Here is a 14,760-nt window from a genome sequence, read left to right as displayed (position 1 = left end):
GTTTGGCGTGTCTGGCGACGGTCTCAGCGGAACCGACAATCGTTGAGGAAGTGAAGAACAGACAGATGGAAGATAAGTTCCTAAAAAGGGTAATCGATGAATTCGTCACCAAGCCGAGGCCGGGATACACTATGGAGAATCAAGTGCTTAAGTTTGAAGGAAGATTGTGCGTGGCCGACGTACCAGAGTTAAAAAGGAAGATTTTACAAGAGACCCATAGTTCCAAGTTTGCCGTTCATCCAGGGAGCACCAAGATGTATCAAGACGTAAAACGGACCTTTTGGTGGCCAAACATGAAAAGAGAGATAGCCGAGTTTGTATCTCAGTGTCTGTGTTGTCAGCAAGTGAAGGCAGAACACCAGAGACCAGCAGGACTTCTTCAACCCTTGTCAATTCCTGAGTGGAAATGGGAGCACATCTCCATGGATTTCGTAGTGGGCTTGCCGAGGACGCAAAGAGGTATGGATTCCATTTGGGTTATAGTCGACAGGTTTACTAAGTCAGCTCACTTTTTGCCGGTCAAGACTACATTCAATGCCAACCGACTTGCCGAATTGTACATAAATGAGATCGTTAGGCTTCATGGTGTGCCGATGTCCATTGTGTCAGACCGAGACCCGAAGTTCGTTTCTAGATTTTGGCAGAGTCTACAAGGAGCCTTGGGAACGGAGTTGAGATTTAGCACAGCCTTTCACCCCCAGACCGACGGACAGACAGAAAGAATGATTCAGACACTCGAAGACATGCTTAGACTGTGCGTGTTGGATTTCCAGGGTAGTTGGGAGTCACATTTGCCATTAGTAGAGTTCGCGTACAACAACAGTTACCAAGCCAGCATAGGCATGGCACCGTATGAAGCTCTGTATGGAAGAGAGTGCAGATCGCCGATATGTTGGACTAAAGTAGGAGACAAAGCTCTAATTGGCCCCGAGTTGGTTCAGATGACCACTGAAAAGATCAAACTCATTCAGCAGAGGATTAAAACCGCACAGAGTCGACAGAAGAGTTATGCCGACCAAAGAAGGAGGGAGTTAGAATTTGAAATTGGGGATCATGTGTTTTTGAAAGTTTCGCCGATGACAGGAGTTTCGAGATTTGGGAAGAAGGGTAAACTTGCACCCCGATATATTGGGCCATTTGAAATTCTTGAGAGGGTCAACACCGTTGCTTACAGACTTGCTTTGCCACCAGATTTGAGTCGAGTCCACAGTGTGTTTCATGTTTCGATGTTGAGGAAATATATCCGAGACCCACTGCATGTAATAGATTATTCCGGAGTTGTGGTTAATGAAGACTTGGGCTACGAAGAGAAGCCGATGAGAATTATCGACAGGCAAGTGAGACAGTTGAGAAACAAGTCGATATCAATGGTGAAAATCGAATGGGAGAAGCATTATGGCGGGGAGGCCACATGGGAAAAGGAAGAGGAGATGAAAATCTGCTACCCGGAGTTATTCGTAGGTCAAGGTAACTTAAGTTTGGGGACCAAACTTCCTTAAGGAGGGTAGACTGTAAGAACCCACATTTTTCATCTTGATCATGTTCATGAGCATTTGTATGATTGTGACTAGTTTAGCTTGCATGTGTGTGTTGCGTTTGTTTCGTCGAGTTAATGTGATCCATGTCTTGATTTGGTACCTTTGTGATTTGTCTAAGTGTTATGTGCTTGTCTGAGTTATGTTTAGCCGACGTTGTTCCATGCCGAGGTCATCCTTAGTCTGGCATTAGTATCTTGGAACCCCTTGTTGACCTCCGTCATTGCCTTGAACACATTAGCCGAGATGTTACCCTGCACCCCAGTGATCTCGTCCTGGAAGTGGTGTGACCTAGGCCGAGGTGTGGCGCATCTAGGCCAAGATGTGGCACAGCTTAGTCAAGCGTTGTCCTTCCTAGCCGAGGCCATTGTCACCCCCTTGCCGGAGAGCCATTCCGTATAGCGTGTTAGATACGCCTTGTTGTTAGCCGATGTCATAGCCTGTCAGAGAGCCCATGCCGCTTTGCTTGTTGAACACCCTTCCACCATGCTTTGTCTGGCCTGTCAGCCACCTTTTCAGGATGAACCCAACCAGTCGCCGCCACGTGTCTCAGCAGAGGGTTAACCCCAGAACCGGGTATAGAAAACTATCATTTGGTGTCATAACCTTGTCTTGTAGAGAGAGAAGCTCTAGGAGGAAGAAAGAGTTTTAGAGTGAGGAAGTAGATCTTCAAGCTTGATTTCTGGAGATCCAACCGTTAGATCCGCGTTCTAAGGTTAGATTCTTGATCTACTCGTGTTGCTCCTTATGTTTATGTTATTGCATTGCATGATTGAAAATGATTTGTAAGCCATGCATCGTTTTTGAAGCTCGATTTTAGAAAGAGAAAATGACATTCATGTGCTCTTCAAGGAAGTCTTGTTTTGATCCGAAAGCTTTATGCCTAGATTCACGTTTTGTGTTTGTTCTTGCATGATTTCCAAGTATGGGTACCCAGGTCCATGTTTTCAAACTCATAGCACGAAAACCCCAGATTTGTGATGACAGATTATGATCAAACATTCGTATTTTTCATGTTTTCACACCCATGTTCTTCATGATCATCAGCAGAGGGAAACCCAGAGTTTCCCGACCTCTTTCCTTGCATGTGGCCCTCGGGAACACACCTCGGCAAGGAGGTGTGGAACCTCGGCCTAGACCTGGTTGGTGCCCAGCATGTTTTCCGAAAACATTTGTGTATATGAGAGACTTGTTTGAAAGCGCATTCAATAGGCTTTGCCATGTGTTGTAGGACTTGGGCTTGTCTCGACCCCGACGTGTGAAGAACGATGTGAGTGGTATTTTTAATAAAGCTATGTTACATTTGCTTTCATAAATCTCGTCTTGCCTTGTTTTGAAAAGTACTTGATCTAGCATGAATGACTATCCCTATTTTGTATATCAAATGCTATCTTGTTTTGATGACTTGTCTTGACAGTCCTTAGTGCTAGAGGACTCTAAACTTTTGCAGCACAGCTTGTCTTGACAGTCCTTAGTGCTAGAGGACTCTAAACTTTTGCAGCACAGCTTGTCTTGACAGTCCTTAGTGCTAGAGGACTCTAAACTTTTGCAGCACAGCTTGTCTTGACAGTCCTTAGTGCTAGAGGACTCTAAACTTTCGCAGCACAGCTTGTCTTGAAACTCTTGTCTTGATATGTCATCACCCCTTGAAATAAGTAGATGTTATTAACATCCAAGGAACTTGAAAGCCGGCAAATGAACTTGATTTCCCTCTTGATCGAAAAGTATGCTATGTATAGTTTTGAAAGAAATCTTGGATATCAATCATGCAAAACCTTTATTTCTAGTATCATTCACTGAGTATCCAAGCTCACCCTCTCTATATATATGTAGGTGGTGAACAAGAAGGCATTGAGGCCTAGACGTGATTGCCGATGTGTTTTGGGTGCTTTGCCGACATGTTTTGGATTTGCGTTTTGCATCGTCTTGAAGATTATGCTTCTCGGCTTATGTTTTCTTTGTTTGTTTTTGGCATATGTCGGCTTGAGAAGCCTTTTGGTCAGGATGTGTTTTGTATCTCATTCTTGTTGTATCTAAATTGTAAGACTTGTAAAGATGTTTGATGTAAGACATTCCATTGGACTTATGCACGGCTCTCATGGACTATTTAGATTTGGTATAAGTATATATATATTGCTTCCGCACTCGTAAGCCCCATATTTTATACTCTGATTGTGTGTGATTTTTGTAAGACGGCCTTCGGTAACCTCGGGTTACTGGCCATCACGGCACCAAACTACTAGGGGCGGTTTGGGGGCGTGACAAGTCAGCTTTCTATTTGACATGTAACTTTATAGAGATATGTCCAATTTTGGAGTTAATAATAATATATTTTGGAGTTGAGCCCATCTCAATCTCAATTAAATAGTGGACGTTTTATTTCTAGGCTTTTAAGTCTGTAGAAAATTTGCCAAAAATTTACCAAATAGGTTTTTGTTTTCAAGCTTCTTTTTTTCTCCTTCCTTGAAAGTTCAAACATTGAATTTGGATGTGCTTTGATTGTTGGAAAACTTTGTTCTTTACCTGCTTGCAAAACTTTTTGCTTTATTGTTGACTGTAAATAAAAGAACAGAACAACAACTTAAAGATCACATAAAAACGTAATTAAACTAAAATAAAACTATTTGGGCCTTAATTGAATTTCATTTGAAAACTTGCCTATGTTCTTATAAAGTTTAATTTCAAATCCCTTCATTTGATTAGAAACTCCCACAGCTTCTGTGAACTTAGATAGATATTTTTGAGTTTGTTTCATGGTAGGTCACCAAAGTTCAACAATGGTTGTTTGCCTATGCCATTTTCTTGGTTTAGAAACAAGAATTTTCAGGTTGAAAGCATAATTTCATCTCTCTAATTGATAATTGATTATTTAATTAATTGTGTTGGGATTACAATTATATTCTAATCTCAACATTATTTACACCGTTCCTTCAGACACGAGTATACGCTAGTTACAAATATATCTTCTAATATTTACTTAAAATATAGATTGTGTCTTTTAATTTAAAAAATTCACAGAATTAATTAAAAAAAATTCATAATTGCTCTCTTATAGAATAATAAAATTATCTAAATTATTAATTAAAACATATTTATAACATTATTAAAAATTATTAATTGACTTAATAATTTATTAATAATCAAAAGAACGATTTGTTATAAAATTAAAAATCTCAAAAAATAAAATACATATTTTGAAATTATAAAAAATAATTTATATTTTAATCAAATCTCAATAAATATATTTATAATTTACCTTGAAAAATACATCTGATTGCTAATCGAAAGGTCGACAGCCAACTCCAAGTGAAATCTTTTCACAGGCAAGAGTCACACTCATGAGACCATTGAAAACAATTGTACAACCAAAAAAAAAAGCGTCACCATTTTGTCCTATCCACTTTAAAACCATCAACCGTACATCTATATTATATATTAAGTAAAATAGAGTTTTTAATTTCAAATTTTATGGGAGTTTCAATTTCTCAATTTAAATTTTTTAATTTTTTAATTTTAAAAAAAAAAATCATAACATTTATTAACTTCTTCTAACTCCCAAATTTTACCTTCATAATAACACTTTAATGCATTAAAAATAAGTATAAAAAAATTCTTTAAAATCCAACACATATAAATTTCTTGAAAAGTCTCAACACATATGATTATTATCCCTCATAATAACACTTTAATGCATTAAGAACAAGCATAAAAAAAATTTCTTAAAAAGTCTCAACACATATGATTATTATTAAAATATAAAACTTTAATATAATATAATAAATAAAAAAAAGACATTTAATTTCTTGAAAAGTCCAACACATATGATTATTATCAAAATATTAAACTTTAATATAATATAAAAAAGGAAAAAAAGAAGGCATTTAAAAAAAAATATTTAAAAATCACAATTCACGTATATAGATAATTGTAAACACAATTCGTGCATAGCACAGGTGATATGCTAGTAGTTATAGAATTAAAAGGCAACTAGAAATCAACATTTTTTTTTTTTTGGTGCTACATGTATCGATATATATTATGATATTATTATCAATTTTATTCATTATATAAATTATAAATACTTAAAATTTTTAAAATTATATTACATCATTTAATAATAAAATAATTTATATATCAATTAGTGTATATAGCATTATTATTATTATTTTTTCTTTCTTTTTTAAATTTTTAATTGAGGATATAAATATAAAAACACATTAGCCTAGTTAATCCTATCTTAACATGTAAAGTATCACTGGCATCTTATACGAAAATGTGCCCAAACCAATTTGTTTGGTGATGATACAGTCCGTTCCGGGTGGATGGGTCAGGCTGCCCAGGCTCTTCAGGTTCCGATTTCGGGTGGTGATTTCGTCAAATGACCTGCAAGCAAGTCCAAAGGGGAACGGGGCAGTCCCCCAGTGAACCCTCCGGCGAGAGAATTAGTAGAGGAAAAACAGGAAAATGTAGGGAAGAAGATGGAGAGATAAAAAGCTTAACATTTTTCTTGTGTTTCTCTTCTTACTTATATCATTTGGTAATCATTTCACTGTCCCTTGTGACGTGCCCCCTTTTCGCCGAAAGCCTGTGCCGTAGCTTACCTTGTTCAGGGTGAGGGGGGACTCTGTTCCGACGGGGAGGTGTTGTCGTAATAAATGTTGTGATGGGTTGCATTAATGGTGATGTGTTGTGGTAATAACTCTGCAGATCTTTGTCTGCTGATGTGGCCCGTGTTTCACCTGCCATGTGCCCGAATACCATTGGCCCCCTGTGTCTAGATGGTCTCCAGCTGTCCTGGGTTTTGCCAACCGGGTTACGCTATTGGTCCTAGGCGATGGGTTCGGGGTGGTTTGCTGTGGGCCGTATGTCTCGTGGGCCTGTCCATGTCATTTGGTATTGAGTTTTTTTTTTTTTTTGGTTAATTTTTATTTCATTTTAGTAACTTTTTTAAGTTTAGCAAAAAAAATTTATTTTTTCAATGTACTAAGTAAAAAATTAATTAAAATATGAAGGAAAAAAAAAAACACTAAAGAAAAAAAAGTTTAACATATTTTTTCTTTCAAGCGATATTTTTTTCAAATTTTTTTTACATATATATATATTTAAATATATTGAAATTAGGTGTATTTATAAAAATAAAAATTATGTAAAATATAAAAATTTTCATTTAAATAATTTTAAAATACTAAACTAAACAATAATATTTTTGTATTTGGCGTTCATTAATTTCCTCTGTTAACCCCCAAGGATTGGCGTAATGAATACAACTTGAGGACTGGAATGTTCTCCACAGGTCTCAGAAAAGAAAGAAAAATATTCTTCTGTCACACGAAGTGTGGGCCTCGGCAGTAACGGGCCGAACTATATGCTTAGAAAATTAATGTATTAGTTTAATATTATATATATTAATTAATATATCAATTAGTATATTAATAAATGATATGATATAATTTTGGGCAAATTATAAACACCCTTCAAGATTTGATAAAAATACAAATTTTCCCCTGAAATTTGAGAAATTACAAATTGCCCTCTGAAGGTTAAATTTTCATGACACATTAGGAAAAATTAGGGGAAATCTATATGAAAATAAAAACTTCAGGAGGCAATTTGTTATGGAAATATAAACCTCAGGGGGTGAGATGTAATTTTTCAAACCTCAGGGGAGAATCTATATTTTCACCAAATCTCGAGGGGGTGTTTGTAATTTGCCCTATAATTTTAAAAAATTTAAATATTTATAATTTATATAATAAGTGAAGTTATAATTTTAAAATAATAATATCATAATATATATTGATATGTTAAGTAATATACTAATTGATATATATATCACCGAAAAATTAATAATCTGACAATTAAAATGCCCAAGTTATTTTATCAACAAAAATATTAAAAATTTAAAAAATTCTATTACATGAAAGTACAACCTACATAAAACTCACATTATATAAAGAAAAATATTTAATGACCTAAATTTGTATGACTCAAATAATTTAAATATGTCAGAATGACATTATTTTATCCAGAATTAAAATTATTTTAGCACATTTAAACTATTTAAGTCATAAATATTCGGAACACCTAACATTAGTGTTATATAAATTCCACGCTTAGAGCTCTAATTAAAACCAGAGCCATCTTTTATACGCCAAGTCACATTGCCAAGTCATATTATTGTCATTCATAAAATACCTTCATTGTTCATTCAAAGGAACGGTCTGTCTCTCTCTCCCTCTATCAGTCATCAGCCCTCTTTCCGTTCCTTCACCTGAAACACGCCCCTCCCCGACTCTTCTTTTTCTCTCGACAACTACTTTCTGTATCTATCCCTTTCTCACTCTTTACATGCAACCATCACGATGGGCCTCTGTTTCTCTCGCAAAGCTGTGAAGAAGAAGAAGCCCTCCAAGCGCATATCCAACCAGTCATCAGTTTCTGCTGCTGGTGGTTCGAGCAATCGGTGGACTCGAATTCGATCGTCGAGGAAGGAGAAATTCGACGACTCCACAATTCACCAGCAGGCTCTCGCGGCGGCGATTCTGTTTCAGCAACACCAGCACCAGTTGCAGAACGGCGGTGGCGGCTCTGTGGCGTTTGATCGTTCGACTTCTTTGCGTTACCCGACCGCCAACTCTAAGAAGCAGCAGGCGTTGCCTCGGAGTTCGAGTTCTAGGGCTCGGTCGCTCACTGATCCTCTGCTTCAGCCTCACCAGCTTGTCAATCAGGTTTGGTAATTCGTAATTTTGAATCAAGTTTTTTTTGTTTTTTTTTTGTTTTTCCCATTTTAAAAAGTAAAATTGTTTTGTGTTTTGGTTTTGCATCACGATTTAAACTAATGCCATTGTTGAAGAGTTCTGATTATATTGAGATTATTTGCTCCAACAACATTTTGGTAAATTTGGTGAAAGTTGGTAAATTATTTCTCCAACATTTTTGGTAAATTTGTTAAAGAGTTCTGATTATTTGTAATTATTTTCATTACATTTAAACTAATGCCATTGGTGAAAGTTGTGTAAAAATTGGACCTTTGACTACAAATCGGAACGAACTCAAATTTAGGCATAATTTATTCTAATTAATTCATAACTTGGGCATAATTTATTCTTCTTCTTCTGATGTTCATTTGGCTGAAGTTTCAACTTTCAGTACAAAAATCCAAATTCATCTGATTGAATTGACTGTATTGTTTTGGGGGGTAAGAAAATTGACTGGAAGTTAGTGGTTTTGAAAATATGCTTAGAATGTAAATTAAGCTGCTGGTGATAGGTTAACATCAGTGCCAGGTAAAAGAGTAATACGATGACTCATGAGTTTTACTTTTTATTCCAAAAGTGAATGGAAGAGCCTCCATGGTGCCTGTATTCCACACCACCAATTTTGACTCAAGTATCTCGATTGGTGATTGTTGAATTGCCAAGTTATTTCCATATTCATGAGATGAATGCACTTCTTTTTTTATTTTTTATTTTTTAACCCTAACGGATTTTTATTTTTCACCAATTCATCTTGGATTTTGTGCTTTATTCCATTAGTTTTTTTATGAACAACCCTCAAATTCAGGTTTTTTTCAAATGGAAACATTTTTGAAATAAACAATGGCTTATTTGACTTGGTTTCATTCTTAAACATTGTTAGCTTATGATGGTTGAAACTTGGAGGTTTCTTGATGGTGTCCCTTTCTCTCCTGTTGACAAACATGGTTAAGTTATTAGTGAACATTTAAGAGAGCCGGTTGATGCAGTTTGGGTCCTCAGATAGGAAGTAGTTGGTGGTAGGCCCTCTACAAAGAGATAGGACGACGTTTTTGAATGTGGATGAATTTTTTGTTATAATTGTAGAGACCAAACAAATACTTAGTTTAAGCTGCCCAAAAGCTCATGGTTCCTGCCCTTGGAAGACCTTTCGTTGTCTTCAATCACTATGTATGTCCATTATTCTAATTTATAATTCTATGGTTACAAACCCAATATTTTATAAATTGATGTATAGGCTATCAATAATTAATATTATTTGATTTGGAGGATATTGATAGAAAAATAAGAGGAATGTCATATTTTTCATCTTATAGCAGCATAGACAAGAGGAATGTCAAATCACAGGCAGCATTTTGGATTAGAATTTGATATAAATTTAGATCTATAGTTATTATGTAATTTTGAATTCTTGCTTTCAAGTTTGTATGCATTCTTTTGGTATATTGAGTTTATGACTATTTCATTAAAAGTGCTTTACATGCTTTGGTCAATGTATTTTCTTATTATACTTGGTATTATCCTAGAAGTCACCTGAAAGATTATCAGACACCGGGACATGGTGATTTCCTAAAAATTAAGATACGAACACAACAGGGATATGACAATTTTATATATATAATTTTTGCTGTTTTTATGAATATTGCACCCACAAATAACCAAAAAAATGAAACATTAACAAAAATTCAACATGAAAAAACAACTCAAATTATAAACTTTAATGAATTTAAAGGGTATTGAAAAATATTATTTTATTAATTATAAACTATTACATCATAGTTGTTTGCCTTAATCAACATCAGAAATTGTGGGTCTGCTTCTAGCACAAATAGAAAACTTTCCTATAATCATTACAAGTTATAAAATTAGCAATTTCAACAATCAAACATTGATTTAGATAAGGGAAAGAATGCCACTTGTATTGTTTATGGAGAATACTACAAAGTGATGATTAACATAGACCAGATGTTTACATAGTCGTGATTATTAATTTATAATGACACTTTTTACAACACATAGAAGATAATATCTTAGAGTGTGTCCAAAGGCAGGACACACATGTTCATTACCTATCCCCGTCATGTCAAGGAGGAAAAAAGATAATTAAAAAATGAGGCATGCCACGTGGTGTGTTTGGTATTCGTCCCAGTATTCGTCCCGGTGTTTCTGTGTTGGACACAGAAACAACAACTAAGTTGAAGTGTCCATGCTTCGTAGATGTGCCTTAGATTTTTTGAGTAGATGTGGAATCAATTAAACTAATTTATTTGCTACCTATCATTTTGTGGTGTCTTGTCTTTGATTCCACGAGTGTAAGTGTTTTTCCTTCATCCTACTTAATTATTCTTATATTTCCTTACTTTCTCTTTGACAGGAAGTAAAGCATGACGAGCTAGAGACCAACCATTTCGTCCTTGTCCATGGAGGTGGTTTTGGTGCTTGGTGTTGGTACAAAACTATAGCACTTTTAGAAGAAGGTGGATTCAGAGTAACTGCCATAGATTTAACTGGTTCTGGAATTCATTCATTTGATACAAACAGCATCACAAGTCTTTCGCAATATGTGAAGCCACTTACTGGTTTTCTTGAAAAAATTGCTGATGGGGACAGGGTACTCTTCTATTTCTATCAGTTTCTTTTCTTGATTTTCGTTTATCATGCTTTAACAGTTTGCAGCTATGTGACAAAGAAGTAATGGAGGCTTTAAAGTGGAAGTTTACTGGGATCTTTTATCAAGGGTTTGCTGTCACAGTTCACATAGATTTGATGAATTTAGTATCTCAGATGTTGTACAATTGAATCACATAGACTTCTCTTCATTATATTTCATAGGTGATGTGGCTAATTTCTAGGGTATCTGGTTCCTTACCAAATTGTTTCTCGTTTTGTGATACTTCCATTAAACATAAGTTGGTGGTGCTTATGTACAGCTCATGCAAGTGAGGTCTGTTACAATCAGCTTTGGAGTCTTTCTTAGGCTGGGGTGTTCAAAATACCCAGAGAACCGAAGAACCGAACCAAACTAACCTCTTTGGGTTGGTTTGGTTTTTTGGTGCATTGCTTTGGTTTTGGGTCTTCAAATTGTCAAACTGATAGGATTGGGTTGGTTCTTGGTTTAGGTCTTGTCTAAACCGAATTAACCCGAGAACCGAACCTAAATATGTATATATAATTTTTTTTTTTTTTGATTATATTGACATGTCTTTATATTACCATAGTCTTGTATGTTACTTCAAAATTCCTATTTTTATGAAGTTTGTGCAATTGAACAAATTTTGAATTGTTGGTCCAAGAGTAATAGACTCTACTTCAAGTTAAATGATTTAGCCTATTGACAAGGTAAATGATTTAGTGTAGAAAATAAGAGAACTCAGGAACCGTATGTATGTGCATTATGAAATGCTAGACCCTGCTTCAAGTTATTCTTTAAATAGGATGAGTCAAAGTTCAAATGAAATGGAAGTTGATAAGCTCACTGATAGTAGTTGTGGTGAACATGTGAAGTCTCTTCAATTTGAATTTTTAAAGCACTTGGAAGAAGAAGAAGAAAATGTTGATGCAAAATCAGAGGTAGACAAATCAAAAGAAAATGTTGGTTCAATTATTTTTAATATAATGGAACCATGGTTCCAAACCGAACCAATCCGAGCTACATTGGGTTGGTTTGGGTTGATTCTAGTATATGATTGGTTTGATTCTGGGTCCAAAAATTTGGAACCGATCATGATTGAATTGGTTCCAAAATTAGTGTCAAATCGAACCAAACCAACCCACGAACACCCCTACAGGAGACATCCTCCAGAATGTTCTTTATATCAGTAGCATTGTTCAGACCTAATGTTAAATTCCATTAGAGTGCTTCTATGCATCACACGATGAATTTAACAGGCTCTTTTCAACCTCCTACATGAATTCACATAACAAATGTCATATGTACATTTTGTAGATATGGTAGGTCCTACACATACACATGTTGTTTGTTGTGTGGATCCACGAGGATGTGAAAAAAACCGGTTCTGGTGACACATCATTTTCCTTTCCGTTAACTGTTGGTTGTCACCAACAGTAGCCAAATGCTGAAGGGATTTGTGGAGGAGAAAAAATGTAAGACATTTGTGAAAACGATTTATCTTATATTTCATTCATTCTTCCCTCCCCTTTTCTTTTCCCTCCCCCAAATCCAATATCCAAACATAGCTGAAAAGGATGAGGGGTCAACATTTGGCATTATTTGCACAAAACGGCTGCTCTGATACTCAAACCTGGGTTTTCATCCTTGGCAACCCGAGATTTCCACAAAGTGGCTGCTCTTATATCAGTTTGAGACATCTACTTATTTGAACTCTTTACTTCTTGATTTATGCAGGTGATTTTGGTAGGGCATGATTTTGGTGGTACATGTATATCATATGCAATGGAGCTGTTTCCACATAGAGTTTCGAAAGCCGTTTACGTAGCTGCAGCAATGTTAACTAGTGGACAAAGTACCCTTGATATGTTCTCCCAAAAGGTTTTCCTGTCACTCATTTATTTTAATGGAATCTTTACTGGCATGTGAGTCAATGGTTCTGGAGTTCAAAAACTGGAACTGATTTATGCATGAAAATTCTTGAAATGCATTTTAAAATTTCTGGAGTGTGGTTTCACTTGTGAAGGTTCTTTAGTTGTTTCCAAATGTCTGCAAGATCAACATATATTTTGTGCACAGTTTACCTTTGCATCTTGCTTGTATTCAGCCACAATACTCAAAATGTGCCTGCCCTTGCATAAATACGCAGAGGGCATCAAACTAAGTTGATTTAAATCTTCAACGCTATACCTTGTGGCATACACTTTTAGCCTCAATGTGCAAATCTCACAAAGCTTTGAAAATGATCCGGGATGAGATTTTGAATTTCAGTGATGTCTTAGGCTATTGGAAATTACTCTAGTGGTCTAGCCTTAAGGCATCAGTTGTATTCCTCACGTGTGTTTGACTCAATCAAATGCATGTTTTGAGTGTAAGCTTCACATGGTGGCAAAATTGATTTGTCTTATTACATGTGGGAACAAGGTTTTCAAATTTATTCAGGTTTATAGATATTTGGAATGTTATGCTAAATGAGTTGGGAATTTACACGTTTGGGTCGATTTCCAATGAGTGACATTTTATAATTATTGCAGGCAGATTCAAATGATCTGATGCGTCAGGCTCAGATATTCCTGTATGCAAATGGAAACACTCAGCCTCCAACCGCAATCAATCTTGACAAGTCACTATTAAGAGACTTGTTATTCAACCAGAGTCCTGCCAAGGTATGTATTAACTTGCTTATAGTTTCTTTTTGACATATGATTAGCTTCCAACAGAAGTCCCGATGTCTAGTCAATATTTGATACATGATTAGCTTTCTGGTTGATCATGTTTGTGCATGTGAGCTTGTTTTAATCTTTGCTAAATTCCATTTTGCTGCTTGTGATCCAGGATGTTGCCCTAGCATCTGTGTCAATGAGGCCAATCCCTTTCGCTCCAGTTTTGGAGAAGCTCTCTCTTTCTGAGAAGAAGTATGGCTCTGTTAGGCGGTTTTATATAGAAACTCCGGAAGATAATGCTATATCCATCACAGTACAGGAGAGCATGATAAACAAAAGCCCACCCGAACAGGTTTTTCGTCTTAAAGGTGCCGACCACTCCCCTTTTTTCTCAAAACCCCAAGCCCTACATAAGCTATTGGTAGAGATCTCAAAGATCCCATCAACTTAGCATCTGTTTGCTGGTTTGCTTTCTGAATTCCCTCCCTTGGTATGTGCAGTGCTGCGAGCATCTTCGCCTTTAAAAAAAAAATTGTTTAGCACCCAAATGTCTACTTGGGGATTTTAATTAATTTAACATGTTCATATCCAATTTCAGAATTCAATTTTCCTGCACTATGAGAAAATCTTCACAAGCAATGTTGTAGGGTTATTTTCTTTTCTTCTTTTTTTGTTTTGTTTATATATTTGAAGTTTTATGATTTGAGGAAAGGATGTTCATTAAGCCTATGAAAATGTTGAATCGAACCTATGATTAATTGGATCCTACAAACAGTGCATAGAGATGTGCACAGGGATATTTGCTCCGGACGAAATTTTTTTCCATAGGCCCGTTGCTAGATAATTTTGTGAATTTTTAATTGAGATTTCATTTCAGTTTGAGGTTGGAATATATAGCTTCCTTCCTTTCAAGCTACACCAATGCAGAACAACATATTTGAAATGTGGTGCATTATTTGTGTGTTCCCTGTTATTAAAATTCTAACATAAATTTTTCGGATGGCAAGCCCGAAAACTCACACCTACAGTGGCTCTCTCTTTCTCTCTCTCTCTCAAGGTGCTGCATCGCACTCCAACTATTGGTTGGCAGTTGTAGCTAGAAATGTGCCATGGTGAAAAAATTATTGATTACGTGGTTATGTTTCAAATTAATCACAAATTTTCTATGTCTTTTCATG

The 14,760-nt window shown here is 35.9% G+C and overlaps 1 protein-coding gene across 1 annotated transcript; it reads left to right on the top strand.

The window, feature by feature from the left end:
* The first annotated feature begins 7,627 nt into the window (after window positions 1-7,627).
* On the top strand, window positions 7,628-14,397 carry LOC114317345 (putative methylesterase 11, chloroplastic). Its single transcript, XM_028264056.2, has 5 exons — window positions 7,628-8,263; window positions 10,665-10,901; window positions 12,657-12,800; window positions 13,454-13,585; window positions 13,755-14,397. Exons 1-5 carry the CDS (start codon window positions 7,898-7,900, stop codon window positions 14,031-14,033), a joined length of 1,158 nt encoding a protein of 385 aa, XP_028119857.2. The 5' UTR covers window positions 7,628-7,897; the 3' UTR covers window positions 14,034-14,397.
* Window positions 14,398-14,760: the final 363 nt, after the last annotated feature.

The sequence above is a fragment of the Camellia sinensis genome, chromosome 1 (assembly GCF_055761805.1).
Source record: "Camellia sinensis isolate YWXY chromosome 1, ASM5576180v1, whole genome shotgun sequence".
NCBI lineage: Eukaryota > Viridiplantae > Streptophyta > Magnoliopsida > Ericales > Theaceae > Camellia > Camellia sinensis.
Note: the sequence above shows the minus strand (reverse complement) of the source record. Positions and strands in the feature narration are given on the sequence as shown.

Bases quoted from the DNA above. Each gene is read 5' to 3' on its own strand.
- LOC114317345 (XM_028264056.2), top strand. From the start codon at position 7,898: ATGGGCCTCTGTTTCTCTCGCAAAGCTGTGAAGAAGAAGAAGCCCTCC. The intron at 8,264-10,664 runs GTTTGGTAATTC...TCTCTTTGACAG, and splicing joins CTCACCAGCTTGTCAATCAG to GAAGTAAAGCATGACGAGCT. The intron at 12,801-13,453 runs GTTTTCCTGTCA...TAATTATTGCAG, and splicing joins TTGATATGTTCTCCCAAAAG to GCAGATTCAAATGATCTGAT.